General features: G+C 39.0%; 2 protein-coding genes across 4 annotated transcripts in view; both read left to right on the top strand.

Moving 5' to 3' along the window:
- ARMT1 (acidic residue methyltransferase 1) overlaps positions 1–26,954 on the top strand; it is a 347,283-nt gene that overhangs the window by 152,884 nt on the left and 167,445 nt on the right. The gene's annotated exons all lie outside the window — the stretch shown is intronic.
- ESR1 (estrogen receptor 1) overlaps positions 1–26,954 on the top strand; it is a 168,429-nt gene that overhangs the window by 55,312 nt on the left and 86,163 nt on the right. Inside the window, exon 3 of one of the 3 annotated variants that reach the window (XM_069852102.1) lies at positions 9,969–10,139. The exons of 1 other annotated variant lie outside the window; for it this stretch is intronic. In XM_069852102.1, the coding sequence (XP_069708203.1) occupies positions 9,969–10,139 (171 nt within the window). Of the gene's footprint in view, positions 1–9,941; positions 10,140–26,954 lie in introns of all 3 variants that reach the window. One more of the 3 variants, XM_069852101.1, reaches the window with a different exon arrangement.

Genomic DNA, 26,954 nt, shown 5'->3' with positions numbered 1-26,954 from the left:
CAAACAAAATGTGTTTTAGTGCAACCAAATAAAATACCACTAGGGAGTATGAATATATGTCAGAGCCTAAAGATCTTGAGGGATTAGAAGTGCCTTAAGAGTGAAACTGCCTCTTGCGCTGAAGTTGTTTGTTTTTTTGGTTTGGTTTTTTTTTAAATAAATGTCCAGTGCAAACCTATGGTGCAAAGTGTATAAGCGACCTTAGATATGTGAACAGTGGACTAATATGTTTCCGAAGTTGAAATACACAGTCAAAAATGTACTATAATCAGAGTATTTTACCTCAGGAGGAGTAAAACAAAGATTAACCTGAAAGTAGAAGCTGAACTATGGAAATAATGTCCTTTAATTTTTAAACAGTGAAGTGAGGTTCAACACTTCCAAATAAAATCAATATATAATTTTTCAATTTAGCTACTGGAGCAAACATGTAAGGCCAGTGCTGGATTCTTCATTTCCTGACATTTCTGATCAAGGAAGTGTGTCTGCCTTGGAGATGTGCTTTAGCCATATGTAATTGATAGGGCATCAATTAGATGAATTTATGGTTTTGGATATACAGGGGGTTTATTTGCGTACGGTGTTATAAAAATGATTTAATAGCCCCTTCCAGTCATAATTCTGTAAAGTGCATCTTAAAGCAATAATAAGTAACGTGTGTCAAAGTGCTTGCTGTGATTATCTTTTGTTAGCAGGCACAGTACTGTTGGAATGAAATTGGTAAAAGCATTGCTTCTTTTTCTTATCAGTTTTGTAAGATTGTATTTACAAAGTTATAATCATCACAACATTACATATCAGGTCTTTATTATTGTGCTTTGGCACAAATCCAATTACCAATAGTCTGTGAAAATAATTTGAAAATGTGCTCAGTTTCTGGAAAATAGTTAAATATGTAATCATGAGGTTTGAGAAAAAAATCTTTAAAAAAATTGCAGTGCATTAATTTCCAATTTAATTTATTCATTTGGATAATCTCATCAACTTCAGCTGAATTATGGGAGAAAAGACATAATTGGGCAGTGTAGTCTGGCAATGAATAAATTGATGCTGGAGATTAGAAGGTGTCTAACTACTAAGATGATTGAATTTCTGGAACAACCTACCAGTAGGACTGATAAAGGAAAAAATTCTCAAACCAAGAGACCTAACAAAATTTAAAATTAATCACGATCAGTTTACGATATGGCTGCCTGATGCTATAATAAGTAATGTAACCTAAGACCCAGAAAGACTCCCCTGCAGTTCTTATTTACCTTCCTGTATAACTGAATTGTGCTATTTTGCTTGTAAGATTGAAATATTTTCATTTTATCACACTATCATGCTATGGATTTGAAATGCAAATTATGCATTGTGTGATACAAGTGGCTAGGACAATAAATAAACTTTATAGGTTGAAGCTGAAATTATATTCTATTAATATCCAGATAAAATGTCAAATATCATCAGCCACAAAAGCAAAAACTTACCATATGTGATAAGGAAAATGTCTAATTTAATTTGATTTTATTAATAAATATTCAAAATCGTGCTGACAATAGCCACATATATAGCTACATGTGAATTGATTCTGAAGTTACATGTTTTTCTCTAAAACTGAGTTTTCTTTTCCAAAAGGCTTTGTTTCTTACTGCAGCATAATGACAGACTTCTATATCTAGCTGAGGAACATACTGCATAGAGAATAGTGACTTTGTAAAGTACACAAAAAGTATACCAACCTCCTCTTCTAAAGCATGAGACATCAGAATCAGAGAAGAGGCTTAATTAATTCAAATTGTGCTGTCTCTAACTTGGCCCCTTTTATGTCTGACCTTGTGGCTGTTTTTATAGGGAGCCAAACTAAAATACCTTTCTCTTATCTTACAGTGTCAGTATCTTCCAGTAAGAAAAGGAGAAAGCATAGCGCTAGTTCTGTTTTTAATTCTCTTCAAATGTAACATATTTTATTTTCTCATATAGTGCTAGTTATGTTTTTAGTTCTCTTCAAATGTAACATTTTATTTTCTTGATCACTTTTAAGGTAGATTTTTTTATTAAATGATGACTAGGAGTTTATTGCCACAGGAAATCTTGTACTCGTGGATATGAGGGTAAACTAACTGAAAGATTTGTTTTGTTCTTAATTATTAAATTTGAATTCTGGGCATTTCTGGTTATTTCCTTGTGCTTTTTGCAGTTTGTTTTTCATCCAGGGGAAAACCAAGAAAACTTTCAGTAGCTAATTTACTTCAGTAAATTCCTGTAAGTAACAGCAAAGATGAATCCTTTTTGTTCTGCCAGTGTCTGATACTCCAGTGTCATCCTACTGTGTTTGTGCTTCTCAGATCTAAAGTAAAGTCATGCCTGTATTGTAGCCTGTGCTTAGTGCTGCTTTCTAATTTGGCCCAAACTCATGTAAAATTGGATTGCATTTACCAGCTACCTGACAATAGAGTTGTCTGTCAGTTCGGAGTGAGCGACTGAGGCAGGGTAAATCAGCATACAAACAGAAATATCAGATGAAGAAAATCATTGCTTCCTTATTTTTAGTACCTATCTTGGGAGTATCTTCTACTACCTCAGGCTCTGGGTTTAGGCTAATATAATAAAGAACGTATTTAGCTTTAGTCCCAATTATCATACTGAAATTGACACTGAAACATTTTAAGCCTTTCCAATCAGTGTGGTCACAGCTTTGATTTTCAGTGCCTACTAAAACTGAGAAAGACTATAAATGCAGATCAGTCTCTCTTCTGCTGTAATTCATAAATCCACCAGTCTGGAAAACAGTTACTTAATGCATTTTTTTTTTTACCTTACTTGATTCATTATGAATCTTTCTAGCTGTTCATGTTGAGTTTAAAATTAAAAGAATGTTAAAATAAATGCAAAATTCAAATACAAATACATATTTTTTCTTTTTTCCTTTTTTTTTTTTTTGATGTACTATGAGGTATTCCATAACGTGAAGGAGGACTGAGTAATGTAGTGTTTTGTTTTGGTTTGTTTACTTTTTTCTCTAACGCATCTATCTGTTTTGAGATTCTCTCTTGAATAGTTTGAGTGTTCAGGTAATTTCTTGAACACTTGGAGTGTTCCTGTGTGCAGAGCTTGTAATATCTCTGACAATTTTACAGCAATAGGTGACTATAATGAAAGAGACAGGAGAACATGGAGTTATGTTATCTCATGTAAATTATGTAGTTAAACCTGCTAAATGTTCTGAGATACTCATGCATTACAGTTATGAGGGATTTATAAAAACCAACTTCCCTGGTTTTGGAGCTCTTCTTAGAGAATGGGCTGATGTGAATCCTGCTGCAAGTGCACTTGCACCATGAAGTCACCAGCCCATATATAGTGGAGAAACGTGTTCTTAGCCCCCTTGTGCCCCTGAATAAAGGCAGGTGGTGCTAAGGGGTAAAGGAGCTGTTATACTTCTTCATTATCCTCCTTTCTGTCAAAGCAGGGAGGTGGATCTCACTTGCTCTCTCTGACCTTCCTTTTCAAAGCTTTTTTTCTCCTTGAAGAAAACTTTCCTCACTTCAGTAGATGTATTTTCTTTGCATAAACCACGGACCCAGGAAGTGCTCCAGATACCAAGCTTTTCCACATGGATTTAATACTTTTGTCTAAAAATGTGGCTGTTCAAGCAGCCCGTGTGAATGGAGTTTATCTGATTAAATGTAGACACGTCTCTATTCAGTTTTCCAGTCATTAGCCATCTGGGACCATTTGAGAAGGTCATAAAGTCAGATGGATCTGAAAGAGATGACACAGGATCTACTGTGTAGCTATAACTTTTTGGAGTAGGAGATGGGTGTCAGTGAGGGTCATCACCTGGAACAGTTCTAATAGCATGTGGCATTGACAACAGCATCAGGCCTTCACATCTACTCCTTTCTTAGTCTATGGAGAGACAGAGACAAAGAAGCACTGTGAACACACACACACACTGACTATTTCTAAGATACCTGGTTAAAACAGAGCAGTGCATTAGGCTCTAAAATTGCAAATTTGTCTTTCTATGCTATAAAAGATGGCTGAAGGGATTCTCTCTGGTACAGATATCTACTGAATGAGGATGGAAACCAAGTGTTGTTCAAATTAATATGAAATCTATCCCACCCATACATATACCGTTTATAAGGAGTCAAAGTGGTCACGATTTGTAATTTCCCTTCAGATAGACACTGCAGTATGTTCCTTGAGAGGAAGATGGGAAATCAGCTCTGTGTCATTGGCCTTGATCACTCGCTCTGAGGCAAGTGAGACAAACACTGCTGGCCATATCTGCTCTGATAGGGAAAACATTAGTTGCTGGCACCAGTTCCTTCAGCAATTGCAAAGTGAACACCGAATGCCAGCATTTTTTATTAAACCAACAAGAAAAGCTGACCAGAGCTAAGGCATATCTCCAAACAAACACAGAGGAGAAGAGTCCTTCAACTGAAGTGCATCCACTTCTAACAAATTGAGATATCTGTAATTTTGGTAATTTGATGTTGTTGACAGTGAAACACTAAAAGTAATCATGAGCTCTCTGGTCTGTCTGCAGGGAGTTTTCTGTTATCTGTTCAGGCATCAGAACCGAGATTACAGTGGTGATGCTGCCCTTCAACATTCTAATTTAAAATATTGCTTTCATTGCATTCATTAGGGGGTCTGTTTGTGAATGCTGTTCTACAGAGAGAAGTCACATCTGAGGTTGTGTGTTATCCCTATGTATTTGGATGGCCTTTCCAGCGAACTGCAAAAGGTCATAACTTACCACAGCTCATTAGGAACCCTGATCAATGTGACTTTGGGCAAGGCAAGTGATTTCTGCTTTTCTGCCAAGCTCATGTTCCAGTTGTTGGGAGGTTTCTTACATCATCTCAGTCAAGATATTTCTTCTGGTGCAAGCAGATGGAGATGTGAGATACTATGCCAGATTTAAGCTACCACATACTTACAGTGATCCCTGTTAGAGACAAGAAGATCATAAATCTACAGGATTATCTTCTTCCTTAAACAAGGTATTGATAACAGTACTGGGTTTGGGAATGATCTGGGCATTTTATTTTAACCCTTTACTAGAAAAAGGAAATATGGTCCTAGGAAAACATGGACCTTAAATATGATTGTCCTAAACATAAATCCTGTTTGATAGATGTACATAAAAATTGCAGCACTCTTCCAACCATAGCAGTGACAGTTTTAACTAATGACACAGCAGCCAGCACCTATATAAAAGAAATTGCTCCCCTTTTCCTCACTGCATGGAAGCTATTAGTAAAAGTGAAAAATAACAGTAAATGTTGAAGGTCAGAATTAACTAAGAAGACTTCTATAACAAGCAGCTGGTGACTAACAGTGCACAGCCATGCATGCAACTACTTCACGTTCAGTGGGTGGAACTTCAGCCTACAATGACTGTTCAAGAGCACAGTCCACCTCAAATTAGATAACATGGGATGGAATATGTTGCATTCAGTGCTATTGTCTCACAACACTGCCAGCTGTCAAAACTTACCTCCCAGGACCCAGGCAGCAGCATCTATGTAGAGTAACATACCTAAACCACTTCTTCAACTACTCTTCTCCCTTCAAAGACCACACACTGTTGAGCATCTAAGCAGCACGGGGCTGCATTTAATGCCCATGCGTTTCACTTCCCATTCATAAGCTACGTAAGAAAGCAGTGTATCTTTCCATCTTGATCACCATGTCCAAATAAAACTGCTTTTAACTGAGTTTCTAGGGGAAAGCTGTATATCTCCTTTGAAGATTTTTTCAATGTCTAATCAATCTGCAGTGCAAATATCCAATTTGTTTCCCACTTACAATCTTCCCTCCTTATTTTATTACTTGCTATTATACAGAAACACTGCTTTGATCGCTGCAGCCTACTTCTGTATTGATTTGTGCTGCTAAAGACATGATGACAGAAAACTTTTTAGGCTGCTACAAAGGGGGCATCAAAGCTGAGAAGAAAGTGGAAGGGGTATTTACTGCAATACAGGAAAAGTCTCAGCTCATGCTAAATAAAAATGGCTGGGAAGATGCTTGTGCAGAATGCAGCAGCTGCAGAAGAATATGTGGCATACGGTTCAGGACCCAGATTCTAAATCACAAGACAGGGACCAATCTGATATGATTTTCAGACTGCCACAGCTGTATTTTTTACATATAACCCTGTTAGAACTGGAATATATATTATGCACTGCTTTCTTTCTACTTTCCTTTCTTTTATTTTTTCACTTTAATAGTAATTGCAGCTTGTGAGACAAGATCTATTAATTCATACCTCCATTAAAAATGTTCCAGCTTTTAGAAGCTTAATTTTTATCCCTCTTCAAGTCAATCTGTAAACAAATGGAAGCTTAGAAGGCGCTAACTCTAAAAATCATCATTTAATTTTGCTATTGAAACAAGTGCTCTAAAATCTCAGCTTTGGCATAAATAAAATGTCACATAATACCTTGTTATCTGTGTTTTCAATTTATGAAACAAGTAAATACTCTTAAAAAAATTTCTTTTGCTGAGCTATCTTGATCAACGTGTGTCTAGTTATTATTTGGTACCTTGTATCAGCAGGTGTCTGAAGAAAACTAATTCAAATAAGTGTTCCCTGCTTTGGTTATTAGTTACAACATGAACTTGATAGGAAGATCTTTGTTTCATATTACATTATCCGTTAGGGGAGGTTTAGGCTGCACATTAGGAAAAAATTTTTCACGGAAAGGGTCATTGGGCGCTGGAACAGGCTGCCCAGGGAGGTGGTTGAGTCACCATCCCTGGAGGTGTTTAAGGGACAGGTGGACAAGGTGCTGAGGGGCATGGTTTAGTGTTTGATAGGAATGGTTGGACTCAATGATCTGGTGGGTCTTTTCCAACCTGGTGATTCTATGATCACAGAATCCTTGTATCCAGGAAACTGTAGTGGTGGCAAGAAGTAGTATTATTGAGAGTGTGTGCTAGATCTAGATATCTTTAGGGGGCTAATATGTCATAGAGCAGCTTTGTCTGTCTGCTTCCATTCTGCAGTAAAACGATACTGCTCCTTCAGCCAAACTGATAAACACAAGCAAGGTGAAATCTGTATGTTGCCAACATACAAGCCACTGTAGTATATTTATTACCTTGCAATAGTTTTGAATGGTTTGAATTATATAGAACATATAGGTTGAAAAGTATTTATAGCATTGTTTTGCCATGCCGTGAGAAATATAATCCTAATTTTCATCTACAAGGTATCAGTAAGAGATAAAGCATGCCAATCATGGAAATGGTGGTCCAACAGAATATTAAAAATCTGAGAGCATTTTAATTAGGTTCATGGAGAAAGGTGGTGAGACATAAATCAATATAAAATGACAGAGCTGAAAGTTTTAGTGGCAACATTATTAGAACCAGGACAATTGTAAGAGGCAGATATTAGGCATGTCTGCCAGGCATATTGCAGCTTAAGGAGTAAAACACTGCTAAAGCGGGTTAAACACAGATAAGTTAAATTACTATTACTATTTCTTCTTGATCCAAGCAATAAAAAAACCCCAAAGAAAGTGGAAATAAATCTGACTCTGCAGAGAAACTTTTAAACAACATGAAGCAAAGCTCCACTTTATTTACAGACTATTCTAGTAACATTGCTTGGTTTTAAGTCTGCCTATGTTCCTCTCTTTTTTGGTTATTTATTTTGTCCAGCTTTGGCTTACATTTTCAGTGCTAGATGATTGTCAGGTAGATTTTTTTAACATTTTGACAATAATGGGCTCAACTTTCTAAGTATCATGAAGGGAAAACAAAATTTTTTTGTTTTCATGCAAAAACTGCATAATGTTTTCATTGGACAGCCTAGGCACCATTTTGTTATAGATACAGCTCTGATATTTGGTAATGTGGGGATGCTGTCAAATCGGGTTTGTTTTTTTTTTATTTTCCCCGGGAAACAAACTCCTGAATCATCTCACTGTTCACAGCAGGAATTTGTTTGCCTTTGATAGGTAAATTATATGAAATTTAATGTCTCATGCATCTCCATCACTTCTTAGTGATTGTATAGTGACTAGATTGTAAAAGTATCCTTCTCTGAAAAAAACTGTGAGGTTGTTTCATTGCACAGCTGCATGGCTTTTGATTGGGACTTTCTCTGCAGTTATTATTGTGGCAAGTTACTGAAACATGAGAATTACAGAATAGTGTCAGTCTGAAGGGGTCTCTGGAGATTATCTGGTCAACATCCCACTCAAAGCAGGGCTAATTTCAAGATTGGATAAGGCTGCTCAGGGCCTTATGCAGATGAGTTTTATAGATATCGAGGAATGGAGAGTCCAAATCCACACAGGATAATCTGTCACAATGCTGAATCACTTTCACTGTGAAAAACCTTTTCCTAATGTACAATGATGGTATTCTTTGCTCAAAAATTGTGTCAGATGTTTCTTGTCCTTCCACTGCGTGCCTCCAAGGAGAGTCTGGGTCCATCTCCTTTAAAGTCTCCCATTATATGGTTGAAGACAACAATAAAATCCTGCCTTAGCTTTTTCTTCTGAAGTCTAAACAAATTCAGTTCTCTCAGTGTCTCCTTATATGTCATTTGTTCCAGCCCCCTCCACATCTGAAAGTCCATCCACTAGACTTGCTCCAGTTTGTCAAAGACAGTTTTCATCTTGTAAGCCCCAAACTGGAAGCAGTTTTGCAAATGTCAAGGAGAGGGGAACAAGCTTTGCTCTCAGTCTCCTGTCTGTTTACATCAGTACAGCCCAGGATGGGTTTGGATGCCAGGGCACACTGCTGACTCCTGGTCGACTTAGTAGCTTTGCAGCATACTGACCACTCCGTGCATATCACCCCTTCGTTTGGTACCATTCATTAATTGACTAGGGCTGTGGTTTGTCCCTTCATCTCTGTTATTAATGAAACATTAATCTCAGTATTGATTGCATGGGAAGGCTACCAGTACCTGGCCAAATTTGTACTGCTGATAAAAGCCTGTTTAGACTAGCAACCTGGTCATTTTATACCCCCCTTATATTTTGTCTGTGCAGCCCATCTCTCATCAGTTTGGGTACTACACTAGTCATGTGAAAAATGGTCCCTCTTCTGTTTTTATTATTCTTCTGCTTCATCTGTGTTATTTCTAAACATTTTAGCAAAAGTCACACCAGTAAAATGCAGTAAAAAACTAAGCTTGCAGGATGGAAAGATGAGACGAGGAGTAAGTAAAGGTGGAGAATAGAATGGGGGCAGTGAAGAAATATGCTGGGTCTGGTGGGATAGAATTTTGAATCCCTGGTACCCAGAACATGGATGAAGAAAAGAGAAAGTGCTCTGGTAGGAGAACATATATATTGTATATAGACCTGGAAGAGTTTGGGGTGGACCAGAAAAGCAAAGCTGAAGGAGAAATTCTAGAAGAAGACTGAACTGGAGATTGAGTGGAATTTAAAAGTACTTAGGGAATGAGACTTGGACTAGGGACAGGGGCTATAAATACAACTGAAGCAGGACAAGTACATGGTGCAGCACACAGAGAAATAAAAAGGCTGACAGGGAGAAACGGGGAATATGGAGCTGGGCTATGCAGAAAAATCTTCCTCCCAACAGATGCGTGCAACTCTTGCATTTTATTCCTGTCCGTTACAGATTTACCCAGAAGGTAATAGAAGGTTCAGCTGTTGGTTCCTTCAGTAGCCCAGCTGGCAAAAGTTGGTGTTGTAGGTATGAGCTTCCATCATTCCTGAAACACCAACTGCCACCCATAAGGACTCAATGAGATCCTCATTTGGGTGTTGATTCTTTAATTTCTTTAAAGTTTTGGTATTTCTCACACACATAGAGGAAAATACAGTAAAGTTACATCAGTAAGATTGTAACATCATCCTTCCCAAAGCTGAAGCATGCCAGAACTAAATTTATGTGCATATCTCTTTCTCTCTCTCTCTCTCTGCCTAATGTCCTAACGTGTGAAGTGAAGATACCACTGCTTTACCACACAGGACCCCTATGAATAAACAGTCATTGGTGTCTGTGAAGTGCCCAACTATTGTAATGAAGAGTGCTATTGAAAATCACATGTGGAAAATCGACAACACTTTCAGAGCAGACTTGACTAAGAAGGAAGACATGAGGCTACATATGAGCAAGGGTGAAAACATCCAAAATATTGAGTAAGTGCTCAGTCAGTTAATATGATTTTGGAAACTAATAATGATATTACTAAACACAGTATGTGAAATAGGACAGAAATGGTTTACAGGCTTGTTAAACATATATATCCAGTATTTTTCTAGAAAAATCACAGCGTAAATGTAATACTACTTCAATCCTTGTATGGATTTGCATGTTCAGCTACCTTGAATTTATTTATTTCATAGGTAGATAGGGGTTGACTTCACAGAAGCAAGGAGTTAATACACCAGTTTTTCATGTTCTCTAATTTGTTTCTGACATGGATTCTGAGATATGACCCTCGATTCATTGTATTCCTTCTTAAGGTGAAGGATTTGGGTGCTTTCATATCAGCGAGGTATTAGAGATCTTACTCTTCAGAGAGAGAAATGCATTTCAGTACAAAAATCAGAACATAAGCAAATATTAAATGCTGTCTGTATCCCCCTTTTTTGAAAGGCATTTAAGAAAATTACCTAGGCTCAGACGGCCTTTTCAAGAAGACTGAAAAGTTGCTGTATGGCTAACATCAGCTTCTTTATTAAATAGCAACATTAGATAGTAATAACTTCAAGCTGTTTTCATGTATGACTCATTTTCTGAATGCTACATGCCTTATTTCCTCTCCCTCTAATTCTCTTTACTGTCAACAAATGTGGATCTATCCGGAAATGGCAAGCAACCTGAAAGCTGCATTACCTAAGAGACTGACCCTACTTCTGCACTGTACTTCCAGGTTGCCTCTGAACTAAAACCCAAGAAAGCAGAGAAAAGTAATTTTTTTGTTTATTACAGGGGAGATATGGTAAGAAATAAATGGTAACAGGTCTCCAGCAACTCCACTTTATGACTTCTGATGAAAGTCAGGTTTAAGTCCCACAGCAGGCTAAAATGAATGGACTCTGGAGATGGTCTCTGTAGGGCAGACCTAATACCATATTGCTTGGAGAAAGCCTCCTTGTCCCAGAGAAATTCCTCAGGTCTGTGTCTGCCAACTATTTCGTCATTTGTTGATGTCATTAGTGGGCAAATTTCAAAAAATAAGGACAAGGTCTGCATCTTATGGACAACTCTGAATTCCAGATTAAAAATCAGAGTTTTCATTTAAACTTCCTCTGAGTGTGAAAGTGATTCACCGTTTTTGTGAAAACTGAGGCTCCTTGAAAAGTATGTTACACAACATTTTACTCCAACTAGAAGACATCAAATAGAAATAAAGTAAGAAATATGGATGTAATTGAAAGGATGTAAAATAGTACAGTGCTTAATAAATCTGAAATCACCAGTTTTACTGTACATCTCAGTTGTCTCAGCATAGTCGAGGTTTTATGTACTGCGTACTGTGAATCACGTGGGAATCACTACAGAAATGCTTAGAACAGGTATTTCTGCAATGTAGATGAATGGAATGTGCTATCTAGGTTTGTTGTCTGTCTGAGGCTCTACACTAAAATTGTCATGGGGAACACTTAATTGAAGAGATACTTTTATTCCTTTAATTTCCATTTTAGTGCTAACAACATTCTCAATGTCTTTTCTGTGCCTGGTTAATCCTCAGTAATGTTCTGAGGATGAAAGGTGTTCCTACCTCTAGACATGTGCGCAGCTGCTGCATAGAAGGAACAAGCCTTTTACAAGATGCTAGAGTAAAAAATAAATAAATTTATACTTCCAGTCAGAGGTGCTGAAATAAGTTTGAAATTCAGTGTGGATTCAGATGCAGAGAAGATCTGATATTTATCTTCATAGTAAGTTAGCTGAAATCTAATAGTGAACTGAATTAGCACCCCCCTAGAGAAGAGCAATTTCTACTGAATATGATTTTACTTAGATCTAATCTATAAACCCATTTCAACTGTATTTTCTGACTAAATGAATTTGTAATGATGAGAACATACTGTATCCATGACAATCCGTGATTCATAAATTTAGGAAGGCTACCTTGTTACATCCTTGTAGTTACTACAGCGTATTTCTGAGGCAAATTTAAAGGAGAAGTAAAATTTTGCATTAGGAATCTTGCTGCTAAACTTGAAATTACATTTTTTTCCCCACAAAAATAGTAAAAACCAGTTGCTTAAGCAAAAACTTGAGCTAGTTCAATTTCTTGTCTAAGAATATGCCCTTTTGCTTTTTGAATCATGTATAGCAAGGGGATTAGCTGAATTCCTTCTGACAAGGTTAGAAAAATGTCTCCTTTTTCCCTAAACAATAAAGAACCCGAACCATTTATTAGATAGTGTTTTGAATATTAATCAAATTGAATCTAATCCCAAACCTACTTGCAGGTACCTATATGCATTGTAAATTCACCTAAGAGTTGATGGCATGTTGCATTCAGTTGATTTCTGTGGATCTGCAGAGCTGTATCATATCAGGGATGAGATGCTGTTTATCTCTTTTTGCCTGTGTTGTTTTCTCATCTCCTGACTCACTAGCAAGTGCAGGTGTAAGCCTTTTCTTATGCAGCATGATGCAGAATTACGTGGACTTCACTTTTCAGAGCCTGCTGCTATGTGTGGTATGTGTGCTCCAGAGTGCAGAGCTGGAGAGGAGCTGAGCTCTTGGGTAGGAATGCAAAGGGTTCTCCAAGTTTTATCAGCAAGTGAAAATAGTAATCAAGACTATGTCTCCTGTGGCACTTCCCACTGGGTTTTGTGGAGCAGTGCTGAGGCTGGAGAATGAAGAGACGTTTAAGACATTTTCAGTCAGAATTTCTGCACTGGCTTAACTTTCCATGTTACTTATTGTACTTTCCAAGATAACCTGATTGAAAGTAATTTTGAATTTTACATTTGGCACCAGACTGATACTGATTAGAATTATCAAATGTGGTGATCTGTAAATCTATCAAATGACTACTGTTTCAAGCTGGATATCTAATGCTAAATGCTTGAATTAAATAACACGCACCTGAGATGCTAGATGGAGCCATATGAAGAAAGACAGTACAATTTTAAAACTGTTATTGGTGTTTCAAAATATTTTTACAATGTTTAGAACAAAATTAAAACTAAAACAGAAGTAAATAAAAGAACAGAAGCCTCTGGTCAATAATTCAAAAATTGACTATTTGTCTTACAAAATACTTTTAGCATACTTTTGAATACATGGACTATTTGAAAATCAAGCATCAATTTTGATCATATTTAATACTATGGTAAGTCTAGATGAAGAGCCAATGTTATATCCTAACCATGTACACATTTAGATCATATTCTGGAAAAAAAATCTGAAACGGTGCTGGAAAAATTTGGGACAATTTTGCTGCAAGGAAATGCAAATTACATTAGGTTGTTTTGAAGAAAAGAGAGCCTTAGCTTCAGGCTGCTGCTCAGTCCTAACACCGTGAGAGACTGAGTGGGTTTCATCAGATCCAGCCATCCTTCCCAGAGCAGAGGTGAGGAGGGATGTGCTGTGTTTAGCTGCCAGCCTCAGCTCCACTGGGCTGCTGCTCTCTGTTTGAGGTTTGAGCTGGACTGTAGGGGCTTAATAAGTTTGTTGTGCCAAGCTTAGTGCAACATCCACTTCTGACATTGGGCTGTATGCAACAGAAAATGTTTTGGCTAAAAAGGAGTAAACATGGTTTTTTTCTGCCATAGGTAGCCATTAAAGAATGTTATGCAACAAAAAAAAAGTTGAAACCTGGGTGGTTTTCTTTCCTTTCATTTATAAGGAGTGTGTTTATCTGGAAAAGCTAAAAAAAGTTAAAATTCAGGAGGGGTTCATTGTGTATAGTATGCTGGTACTGTGTGTGCCCCGTGTAAATAGGTAATAACATATTTTTAAATGCCATGACAGAAATGCTGCTGCTATGTCCATAATACTGTACATTTAATTCAGTGTGAATTTGTCATCTAATAGACGTTTTCCTTCCTTTGTAATTTATAAGGCAGGGAGTAATTACTGTCTACCAACAATAAAAAGTGAGAAGATTAATGTGGTGCTATATTGTGGCACCTCTGAAGCAATTGAGCTTATTCTCTGTTGCTGTGAGGAATAAGAAATGACACTAATAGATGACATGAGTTTGTCAAAACAAAATGCAACTTTTTAATGTCTTGAAACAAAGTTGTGACCAACACAAAAGGCAAGTGCATGGATTTCTAACAGAACTGATTTCTCATATATTTAAGCATAAATTGCTCCCAAAATATATCAATAAGCCATTTTGCAAACACGTATTATGTGCATCTGGCTACATGAATGCAAATTTATGTTTGGATATTATCTAAATGAATAACTACTTTGGGATAATTTAGATACTGTAGATACATAAAACTTAAATGTTAATTTTTCGGTTAGTACTGATGATTGAGACACCTGCATATGAGGAAAGACAAAAAGTTTGTGGTCTACAAGCAGGAAAGAGAAGATACAGAACAATGAGGAAAAGAACACAATACGGTTTCTCAATCTGCTGTTTCAATACTTTATACCCCTGTAATGTAACTATTAGCTTGAACAACTGAAAGCGGCCACTGAGAGAGTTTTTCCCCTGTCACATTTCTGGTCATGATTGCTGTGGCTGCATTAGTAAGCCTATGTGACCACGTAGTTGGGATCTTTCTTCTTTACCCTGCATTTTCTGGCCTCCTCCCTTGCCTAAATTCTTGTGACTGTGTGTTGAACAGCATTAATTTACTGCTCTGGGCCTAAGTGTCTATGGCCAGAAATGAGGGGAGAGGAAGACTGCCTGGTCTGGCACCAGTTTGCAGATACTACTTGGACATAAAAGAAAAATGACAGCCTTTAATTTAAATTTTCAGAAGTGATGTCTAGGGGTTACTTAGAGATGTGATGGATGCTTACAACTATCCTTGAAGGGAAGGAGAGCTGTAGGATCTAAGAAATTAAAAATTAGATCGAAAATCAGTTTGGCAGGGGTGTCTTAAACTGTAACCTTTAACAATGTGTTCAGGTTCTTTTTCTTATCAATTTAATTTTCCATTTTTTTCCATTTTCAGCTATATTTTTAGCATAGGTAATTTTCTGTTTCTGGAGGTCCTCTGTGACAAATTTAATAGATAAATTTTATTCTACTGTATGTCAACAGGGCCTAGCCTCAATAAAGCCAGCACACACTTAACAACTAAGCGACATGGCACTGTGGACTTTACTGCTCTGTTTCAAACTATAACATGTTTATCACATGGTTTACTGTTCATTAATATTCAAAGAATGAATTGGAATGCAAAGGTGAATTCAGCATTTTCTAGAGGACCAGTATGAGTCAAGTACCTCAGTCAGAGCAATGTTTGTCAGGAAACTACTCGGATTTTGTGATGCTTCATATTTCTGTGTATCTCTCTTGCTTCCAATTTGACTGAAAGGACAAATTAAAGCATGCTACTTCAAGATCTGAGTCTTCTCTACTAGGTTCCAGATATCTCAAGACTGAAACTTGACATAATCTGTTACTAATTTTTCTTAACAGAGGAAGAAGAGGATATAATAAGCTACAAAGTACAAATTTTTAGCAGCCCAGCTTTGCAGATGAAATACAGGCTTTCTTCTATGCAATGACTGATTGGTATGATGTGTTTTCAGACAGGCTATTTGTTTGCCTTCTGTCATACGTTTGTCATGTGTCCTTTGATCAGTAATACTTAACCATGTGCTTTTGTTTCATTTTTTTTTTACATTTTTTATGCTTTCAAACATATGACTTTCAAGTTATATTTTAATTTCTGGGGTGCATATTTCTTGTACATGGGCATCAGCTAGGACTGATGCCTATGTCTTTTCAGCTGTCAATCAAATGTTGCAGCATGACATGCTTTGTACATGCCTTGGACTGGTTTTCATCTGCTGCTGATAGCCCAGGATAGCCATGTCCTGTAAGGTATTTGATCTGCTTGTACTAGTGGGATTGTCCCATGTACTAGCAGTTTGCTTTGATGAAAATGGTTTAAGTACAAATGGATCTGTATGTTTAGGAACTATTTTTGGTTTTTTACTGGGTCCTAGGCTGTGCTGTTAGTCCATGGACTGCAGAGGCTCTGTTCCTACAGTTTACTGTTTTAAAACAATAACAAGTACCTACAGATAAGCCATGCCATCTAGGGCAAACACACCAGCATGTATGTGTCAGATCTTCCCAAGTGCCTTGTTCCTTCCCTTCTGTCCATAGCATGTCTTTGGGCTTGACATCTCTGCCTTCTGACGCCTCTGCATTTTTCCTGTAATCTTCCTAGGAGCTGGCAGAAAGTGACTTTGTAGATGGCCTGGGTGGTAAGCTCTTTTGGAACAGATTTTTGTCTTTTCTCTGTGCTTTATATCAGTTGGTTCAAGAGGTCTGCGTGTACTCTGATGAACTTAAAAACACTACTTTAAGTAGTCTTTTATTTTGCCAGGGTTTATTTTCCTGTGGCCTAGAGCCCTCTGATTTGTTTGGTGGAACCATATGTGGCTGTACAGTGTTTTGTTTAAAAAGGTCATTTTCAAATGTAGCGTACCTCTTATAGTTACATTTTAAAGGAAGAAGGCCAATTGAAATGCTAGGTTGGTTTAGATTGGAATTTTTGAAAAAATTGTAATCTGTCATGCAATCTACATTCTTATTTAACATTATTCTGAGGCTTATGTAAAAGAGAACATTTATATCTTTCAAGCATTTTTCTTTAAAAATATCTTGCTTAATGTTGGACATTGAAAGATTTTCATAGTAATTTTATGAAGCCTGAGTAACTGGTTAAACTGCAGTCTTAATGTGTGCATCTGAAATATTTGGAAAGAGGGCTTGCCCAAGAATAAAAGGAACACATGAGTCCATAAAAGTCCTGTAAAGGCATGGTGAAGGAGGATTTACGACTGACTCTTGCATTTTTTGCTGGCATTTACCTTTGAAACAGTCTGGAAGTAAGTGTAAGAAACTGACAGGACTTCCTGAAACACCCTTTTCTAATCTATTGAGTGCATTTTACCTTTTTCTTTCAGATGACAGGATTGTGTTGTTAAATCTGAACATTAGGAAAGAAAAAAAAATCACGTAGTGACTGAGTAATTCTGAAGAAAGTTCACTAGGAACAGTGAAACCTGGAAAAAAGACTTCTAGATGTGTTTTATTCTTATGTGAAAGCACTACAGCTTTTTTACAAAAGCCATATTTTAATTCTAAGACTCATATAAGAGGTGCAGTGGTACAATTTTTTATTTTAGTCTTTGAGGCTTAGAATAGCTTCAATGGAGACAAGAGTGACTATATTTCTAGAAGTGTGAAAGCTGTAGAGGATACACCAGAGATTGTCAATTGAAGCTGGCCTTTTTTTTTTTTTTCATGCTTCCAGCTTTTCAAATATATTTTATTCTTCAGATTGTTTACACCAAAGTGATATGTCCTGAGTCCACGTTTTCAGAGTGTTTGCCCACTGGGCCCTCCACTTTGACACACTTGTGGGCAGAGTTGATTGCCACACTCAGGCCCCTGTGGCTTCTGTCCCCAGAGCGACACAACCACACACCAACTCAATCCTGCTGCCAGAAAATCGTATCTATGCAGTGCCCAGACGCACATTGTCTGTCAGCAGTTTTTTTCATCAAATTTGGCATGCTTTTAAACAGTGGATTAAGTTATTTCCCCAGATTATATGACTTTTCATATACCAGAGTCTGTAGGATTGCCTAACTTAAGAGAGAGACTATGTCAGAGGCAGATATTGCTCAGAAAAAATTCCTACCTGGTAGGAGGTAGAAATAGGAAGAGAAACACTGAGCAAGATGGCTGGTCATTAGTTTGGATCCTGGGGAACTGGGTCGAAGTATTTATTTCACCAGTGTTTTTCCTTAAAGTGCAGAAAATTCATCCAGTGATCAGGGATTCAAAAGACACATAGAAACAATACTTTGCAGAGATTTTGCTCCAAAGATAAAATAATACCATTAATGTTTAAACTAAGGTAAATGGTATCTGCCAGTTCTTAAAAGCAGCAGAGATCTGAAAACCGGCCACTTGGAATGTAAGTATGTAAGAGAATGTTTTTCTATTTCTGCCTACTACAACAGAATCTGAAACATTAAACATTTCTCAAATTTACTAAGGGTCAATGCAGTGCCCAGCCTTTGGGAAAGAGAAATCTAACGCACAGTACCAAAACTGGGGAATTACTAAGTAGGGAAAAGGACTGCAAATAAAAAATAATCTAAGAGATAGAGAGGATCACAAGCTAAATACAATTGACAGAGTCATCTTTTGCAGAAATGGCAGATTTTATTCAGTGAACAGAAAAACAGATGAACAAGTCAATGTGCTGTTTTAGGAGAGACTGGCAAAGCCTCCTTCAGGCGTATGTGCTCGCTAAGGGGTAAGTAAAGTCCTTCTGAGAACAGAAAGAGGATGCAAGAATTAGAGAGGAAACTGGAAGGAAGGCTGGAAACTGTGGTGTGACATAGCAGGAGCCTTACAAAGGCAAAATTTGTACTAAGAAGGCAGCACCTGAATTGTTATCCAGGCTAACTGGAAAAAGCTGAGGACAATTGTGCTTAATTTCCAGCAGAGAGGACTTCAGCTGGACATTAGATAGTGAACAGCAAGCTGTCCACAGAGAGAGGCTTAATTGTTGGAAGTGTCGTAAGGGCAAGTTAAAATTAGTTCCTGTGGGGCAGTCTTTGAAACAATACTCTGTCCCTTTATTACTGAACAGTATAGTGATTGCAGAGTATGTAATTTCTGTAGGTCTGTTTATGTCACTTTCAAATTGAGACTGCAGGACAGTTTGTCTACTGGTAGAGTTTGGAGCAGATTTTGATCCTGCTTAGCATTGCAGAACTGTACCTATGGAAGTGTCTGTAGATTCTTTTTGCTTATTATATACATGTTTATCTATTTGTAAAGGTGTATTGAATGAGATGAAATGTTTTGGTGTTTGAATATATTTCTCTTGAAATTTTTTAAAATCAGATTTGTGAAAAATGAAATCCCTACACAAATATATTTTTCCTTGAAAATTAAAAAAAGAGGAATTTTTCTGTCTGAACTTTTCCTTCACAGAAACTAAATTTTTGTGTTGATTTCAGTATTCTTCAAAACCTTAATAAGAGGAAATGTTGTTTCTTATCTCAGAAGTGAAATTCTGGCAAGAAATATTATGATATATATTACATATTATAGAATCATAGAATAACCAGGTTGCAAGAGACCCACTGGATCATTGAGTCCAACCATTCCTATCAAACACTAAACCATGCCCCTTAGCACCTCGTCCACCCGTGCCTTAAACACCTCCAAGGAAGGTGACTCAACCACCTCCCTGGGCAGCCTGTTCCAGTGCCCAATGACACTTTCTGTAAAGAATTTTTTCCTAATGTGCAGCCTAAATCTCCCCTGTCGGAGCTTGAGGCCATTCCCTCTTGTCCTGTCCCCTGTCACTTGGGAGAAGAGGCCAGCACTCTCCTCTCTACAACCTCCTTTCAGGTAGTTATAGAGAGCAATGAGGTCTCCCCTCAGCCTCCTCTTCTCCAGGCTAAACAACCCAAGCTCTCTCAGCCGCTCCTCATAAGGCCTGCTCTCCGGCCCCCTCACCAGCTTTGTTGCTCTTCTCTGGACTCGTTCCAGAGCCTCAACATCCTTCTCGTGTGGAGGGGCCCAGAACTGAACACAGGATTCAAGGAGCGGTCTCACCAGTGCCGAGTACAGAGGGAGGATAACCTCCCTGAACCTGCTGGTCACACCATTTCTGATACAAGCCAAGATGCCATTGGCCTTCTTGGCCACCTGGGCACACTGCTGGCTCATGTTCAGTCACTGTCAACCAACACCCCCAGGTCTCTCTCCTCCAGGCAGCTTTCTAGACAAACTTCTCCTAGTCTGTAGCACTGCACAGGGTTGTTGTGCCCCAAGTGCAGGACCCGGCATTTGGCCTTGTTAAACCTCATGCCATTGGACTCTGCCCAGCGGTCCAGCCTGTTCAGATCCCTTTGCAGAGCCTCCCTACCCTCCAGCAGATCAACACTTCCACCTAGCTTAGTGTTGTCCACAAACTTGCTAAGGGTGCACTCGATGCCTTCATCCAGGTCATTGATAAAGACAATGAACAGGGCTGGACCCAGCACTGAGCCCTGGGGAACCCCACTTGTCACTGGCCTCCAGCTGGATTTCACACCGTTTACCACCACTCTCTGGGCCCGGCCATCCAACCAGTTTTCCACCCAGGAGAGTGTGCGCCTGTCCAGACCAGAGGCTGACAGTTTCTCAAGCAGAATGCTGTGAGAAACTGTGTCAAAGGCTTTACTGAAGTCCAAGAAGACCACATCCACAGCCTTTCCCTCATCCAGCAGCCGAGTCACTTTGTCATAGAAGGCGATCAGGTTAGTTTGGCAAGACGTGCCTTTTGTGAACCCATGTTGACTGGGCCTGATCACCCGGTTCTCTTGCATGTGCTTCATGATAGCACTCAAGATCACCTGCTCCATGACTTTCCCTGGCACTGAGGTCAGACTGACAAGGCCTGTAGTTCCCTGGATCCTCCCTGTGACCCTTCTTGTAGATGGGCACAACATCAGCCAGCCTCCAGTCCAGTGGAACTTCCCCAGTCTTCCAGGACTGTTGGAAGATGATGGAAAGGTGTTTGGCCAGCACATCTGCCAGCTCCTTCAATACCCTTAGTTGAATCCCATCCGGCCCCATAGACTTGTGGGTGTCTAGTTGGGCTAGCAAGCCTCTGACCACCTCCTCTTGGATCATGGGAGCCTCATTTTGCTCCTCTAGCTCCTGGGCTTGTACACAGATGGAACAACTTTCTTTACAATTAAAGACTGAGGTAAAGAAGGCATTAAGTACCTCAGCCTTTTCCTCATCCCCTGTCACTGTTGTTCCTTCTGCATCCAATAGGGACTGTATGGTCTCCCTAGTCCTCCTTTTATTATTTATATATTTATAGAAGGATTTTTTGTTATCTTTCACAGACTTGGCCAATCTGATTTCTAATTGAGCCTTAGCCCTTCTGATTTTTTCTCTACACAATCTCACTTCTCTCCTGTAGTCCACCCAAGAGGCCTGTCCCCTCTTCCAGAGCCCATAAACATTTCTCTTCTTCTTGATATCACTCAAGATCTCTCTGTTCAACCAAGCTGGTTTTCTCCCCTGCCGGCTTTTTTTCCGGACCACGGGGATGGCTTTCTCCTGAGCTGCTAGGATTTCCTTTCTGAAGAGCTCCCAGCCCTCATGGGCTCCCTTGCCCTTAAGTACTGTCTCCCATGAGACTTTGCCAACCAGCCTTCTGAAGAGTTCAAAGTCTGCCCTCTGGAAATTTAATGCTAGTGTCCTGCTAACCACCCTCTTCACTTCACCTAGAACAGAAAACCCTATCATCTCATGATCACTTTGTCCTAGGCGTCCACCTACTGCCACATCCCCCACAAGGCCTTCTCTGTTCACAAACAGCAGGTCCAGGAGGGCACCCTCCCTTGTTGGTTCATTCACCAGCTGTGCAAGGAAGTTGTCTTCCATGCACTCCAGGAGCCTCCTAGACTGCTTCCTTTCTGCTCTATTGTACTTCCAGCAGATATCAGGAAGATTGAAGTCTCCCACCAGAACAAGAGGCATTGATCTAGAGATTAACCCCAGCTGTTTATAGAAGAGCTCATCAGCTGCTTCTCCGTGGCTGGGTGGTCTGTAACAGACTCCCTTCACAAAATCTACCTTCTTATGGGCTCCTCTGATTTTAACCCACAGGCACTCAATCTCCTCATTGCCACAATCCATCTCAATGGTGTCCAAGTCCTCCCTTACAAAGAGGGCTACCGCGCCTCCTCTCCTGCCCTTCCTATCCTGCCTGAAGAGTTTGTACCCCGCCACAGCTGCACTCCCGTTATATGAGTCATCCCACCACGTTTCCGTGATGGCAACGACATCATAGGCTCTTTGCCCTACAACAGCTTCCACCTCTTCCTTCTTATTCCCCATGCTGTGTGCCTTGGTGTAAATGCACTTCAGCTGAGCTGCCGAGCCTTCAGCCCTCTTAGAGGGAACAGAGTTCATTCCCAATTGCCTGGTAACTGGAGTAGCTAGCTCCAGAGTGCCCGTATCTCCCTTAGCACCCCCAGGTGTGTTCTCCCCCACTTTCTGTGTGGTGAGGTACTGGTGGTCCTCACCAGCACACCCTCTCCAAATCACCATTGCCCCACATCCAGGCTCGTTCCTGTCTAGCCTGGTCTCAACCCCCTCCCCCTTCACATCTAGTTTAAAGCTCGATTTATGAGCTTGGCTAGGTTTTTAGCAAGGGCTTTAGACCCCCTAGGAGACACACGTGTACCATCCTTAGCAAGAAAGCCTGGGGGTGCGTGAGCCACCCTATGATCAAAGAAGCCAAAGCCCCTCTCCTCACACCAGGCTCAGAGCCAGGCATTAATCGAATTCTTCTTCCTGACTTCCTGCTCCTCTCTATTTAGCCAGGGGACGGAGCAGAATACTATTTGTGCCCCAGAGCCTTCCATCATTTTCCCAATGGCCCTGAAGTCATTCTTGATGGTTTTGTTCTTTTTGTTTACTTTTTTACTTTACTTTTTTACTTTACTTTTTGTTTACTATGTTATGTCTTGTTGCATAGTATGTCTCAATTGGTTCTTCAATGCTCTGTTTCTGGCCCTTGTTTTGTCCTGTGGGTAGTGTCCTGGCACACAGAACTTCAGGGTTCCAATGGGAGTGGTTACTGTGATGAGGGCTTGCCTTATAAGAGGTGCAGTCTTGGTCCAGAGGAGAAAATGAACAAATCATATAAGGTAAGGCCCAATACATAACTGATAACCCAAAGTTTCAAAGGTGTTGTAAAGAAAACTTTACGATTCTTTATTTTAACCTTGAAATATTTTAATCATTTTTAGATAGGCTGAGAACATCATAGTTTTTTTGTTGATAGTTTATTGCACTTGGAATGAGCTGCACACCAATGAACTTCAGAAATTTTAAGTTCAGCTTTGGTAGAAAGAATTGAATTTTGACCTTTTATGATTAACAGGTTATATTTGTCCAACAAATGTCAATATTAAGGTCCCTCAGTCCTTCTTTAGTTACAAATCTCAGTATGTGCTGTGGAACTAGTGAGGAAGGTCAAAGGAAAGCCTGATTGCATGTTAAGGATAACAGGAGCTAAGTAATTATGGTAGGCTGGGTTACAAGGTGAGAGCCAGAAGACTGCAGCATTCCTGTCCAGGATGTGAAGCAAATAAGTAGCAATAGAGAAAGGGGGAGAGCTTTGGATGAGGTGGCTGCAGGGAGACTGCACATGGGAGAAGGAGATAGGCAGAGTCAGGCCAGGCACTGGAGGAGAAGACTTTGCCCCTTCTGGACAGAGAAACAGACTGGAAGGAAAACCCCAAAAGTGGAGGCAAGTGTAAGAATGGGACAAGAGGATCTGAGTTAGTTAAGTGAGAGCACTTGACAAAGAACAGCTGTAGGAAGACAGAGCAGACCTTCTGATTGACAGCAGTGACAGCAACCACTATGTATTTACTAGCCTTTACTTCTTATCCTAAACTGGAGTAGAATAAATGATATGTAGTGTCACTATTTACAGCTTTTAGCAGGTATTACTGACATTCTTCCTCTGTTGCTCAGTATTGAGCATGACCTCCTGCCATCACCTGCTGTGTTAAAGCAAGTGAGAGTTGCACTAACATGTCCAAGCCCTGCTGTCTGTGACTGTAAATATGAGGGAGAAGGATAACATTTTTGTTTTTCTGCATGTCCTTGCTGGATGGTGAGAATCGACATGCAGGAAAAACATTATTTGCAAACTTTTAGTTTTTATAAGGCCAAATTAAGGTCTCCTGTGCAAATCTTGTTTCATCCATTTGCACTTTTGTGATTGGTATTATAATAATTATTTTCATTACTGTAAGATAATCATAAGTGAACTACCATTTCAATATATGAAAAGGATCTACTCCGGAATGTGTCATGCTCACGTAGTGAAATATATTGCCGTTTGTAAATTCTCTACTTACTTCTCACAAAGATTGGTGACTAAAATAAGTAATAAGGAAAAAATTTCAAGTAGTATTATGTGAAGGCAGCTGATTGTTGGCCCGAAAAATTAAATTCTCCATCTAATTCTGCCACAAATGCTTCTGTGAAGTTCAGAAATAATTTAAATCAAACTCCTCACAAGTATTCTTGTGTTGTATTGTGATTTCCTTTGTGCTGAATGGAAGTCCTACAGTCTGATTTATGCAAGTGTTGAACGTTTACCCTTGCAATTGCAGACAAGGGAAGTAGTACTCTGAACATTCAAAGTGCTATTTAACAGTGGGTACTTAAAAAACACTAGTTGCACATAAATCAGTACATGCTTCTAACTGTAATCTCTCTCAGACTCATCTTTTATCCTTTCAACTCAGAAGAGTATTGGAAAAATACATTCATTAGCACCTGTCAACTTCTAAAAGGCTATAGTGACATGGAAATGCTGAAAGGAAATTAATTCTCATGTTATAGCCTAATTCAGATAGTGTGCTGATAGTAAGGCACTAGACATTGAACAGTTAGGAAAAAACCCTCAAGAACAGAATAGCTGCTCATTTAACAAATTCTTTTCATCGTGTGCACTGATGAGCTGTTACCCTGTGAGAAGTGTGGTTATATAATTACAAATAATAGACATACATACAGGAGAGATAAATGAAGGTTTCATTGCTTTTGCAAAGTGCATTAATTATATGCACTATAAATAAAATCTTAGTTTTCTTTTAATGTATATTCATCTACAGCATGTGTTGAGGCAGTTCTACATTGGCCTTATGTACAGAAAGAAATTAGTAGACTATGCAGAAAAAAAACCCCAAAACAATCACCAAAAATCCCAACTGTACTGTTTGAATTCTGGGCTGCTTTGTAAGATACAGCTACATCACCACTATTCACTTAACTCTAATGAAAATGACCCTTTAAGTGTGTTGTAGTTTAGATATCAACAGCACTGAGAACTAGAATGAAACAGAACCAATTTTCTCGGTATTTGTTCCAATGATTTTTTGATGAGAATTTAAATTTCAGACTCAAGGAACTGACAAATACATTGAGCTCTTTCCTCTTTAAAACCCACCTCCACCCCCCGCTATCCCTAAAAAAACTTCCACATTTTTTCAGAAAGTTGGGCAAACTTCTGTGTTGTCAAGGGGATCAGCTGCAAAATTATTGGCACACATTTTTAAGCCATGGAAAAACAATCCCAGGAATGGAAATATGGGAGAGGAAAATATTGAGAACATCTGAATTCAGATATTAAGCATATGAACAAGGAGCCTGGGATCCCTTCCCCTCCTGTTAATAGAACCTTCAGAAAATGTGACTGAAGATGCCACAGACCATGCAATGACTGTGCAGAGACAAACCTCTCTAGACTTTAATCCAGTCTGCAAATATTAGTGACATATCTGAGAAAACAATTAAATTTGTCAAAAAGGAAGCTTTAAGACACTGAAAAGATGTGCAAATTTATTCTGACTTTACCAAATAGCTTTAGAGGAGATTTCTCTTCACACTTGGCATGGTTTAATTTTGGCACATCCAAATATAGTATTTCAATCACTCATTTTAAAATTAACCAGAGTTAAGGATGAAGGGAGGTGATAAAACTTATGCCAAAGGAAATGTTTCATTTCATGTCGAATAAGAAGTTTTGATGACCCAGGAAGATAGGCTTTTGTTTTCATGTTGGCAGAGCCTGTTCTCCTCACTACCATTTCTTGGTCAATGCTGAGCTGTTTTTTCTAAGTTATTTTACTTTAGTTACCAAATAAAATTTTATTTTATTCAAGTTCTAAAGAAAACATTCCTGTGTGTTCTGAATATAAAATACATTTTCTGATACATTTTGAAATACTATAAATAAATCAAGATTATATTATATATTCAACTTTCATATAACTTATTTTCTTTCCATTTTTCTTTTCTGGAATTTATCTCCTGTTAGTTCTTTTCTTCTTTTTTCCTGCAATATGTCCTATCCATTTTCAGTTGTTTTCCTTGCCATTTTTTTTTCATAGTTGGCCTTCACATATATCTTCTGTTATTTTAAAAGTAATTCTTCATATTGTCTCTCCTCATTCCTGTATGTCAGTTATTTCTTCACCTCATTCATTTATTACACTAGCTTAGGGTTTTCTACACAGGTAGTCCTGTTTAGGTGTCCCCACACTAACCCTGAAGAGGAGGAGCTGTGAGCCAAATCCATGAAGTCATAGAATCATAGAATGGTTTGGGTTTGGAAGGACCTTAAAGATCATCTAGTTCCAACTCTCCTGCCAAGGCCAGTGACACCTCGTACTAGACCAAGCTGCTCAAGCCACTATCCAGCCTGGCCTTGAATGATTCCAGGTGGAATCCAGAGCTGCCATGGGCAACCTGTTCTGGTGGCTCACCACCCTCATTGTGAAGAATTTCCTGCTAATGCCTAATCTAAATCTTTTCCCCTCCAATTTAAAGCCTTTCCTTCTCATCCTATCACTACATGTCCTTGTAAAAAACTCCTCCACAGCTTTCTTATATGCCCCTTCAGGTGCTGGAAGGTTGCTATTAGGTCTCCCCAGAGCCTTCTCTTTTAAAGGCTGAACAACCTAAACTCTCTCAGCCTGTACCCTACAAGACGTGCTCCAGCTCTCTGATCATATTTATGGCCCTCCTCTGGACCTATTCCAGCAGTTCTGTATCCTTCTTATGCTGGGGATTCCAGAACTGGACACAATACTCCAGGTGTGTGGTGGGGGTTGTCTCACAAGAGCAGAATAGAGGGGCAGAATCACCTCCCTTGTCCTGCTGGTCACAAATGAATGAGATGAAATGACTAGAGGAGCATTTCTCTAGCATGAAATTCTCTTCC

The sequence above is a fragment of the Phaenicophaeus curvirostris genome, chromosome 2 (assembly GCF_032191515.1).
Source record: "Phaenicophaeus curvirostris isolate KB17595 chromosome 2, BPBGC_Pcur_1.0, whole genome shotgun sequence".
NCBI lineage: Eukaryota > Metazoa > Chordata > Aves > Cuculiformes > Cuculidae > Phaenicophaeus > Phaenicophaeus curvirostris.
Note: the sequence above shows the minus strand (reverse complement) of the source record. Positions and strands in the feature narration are given on the sequence as shown.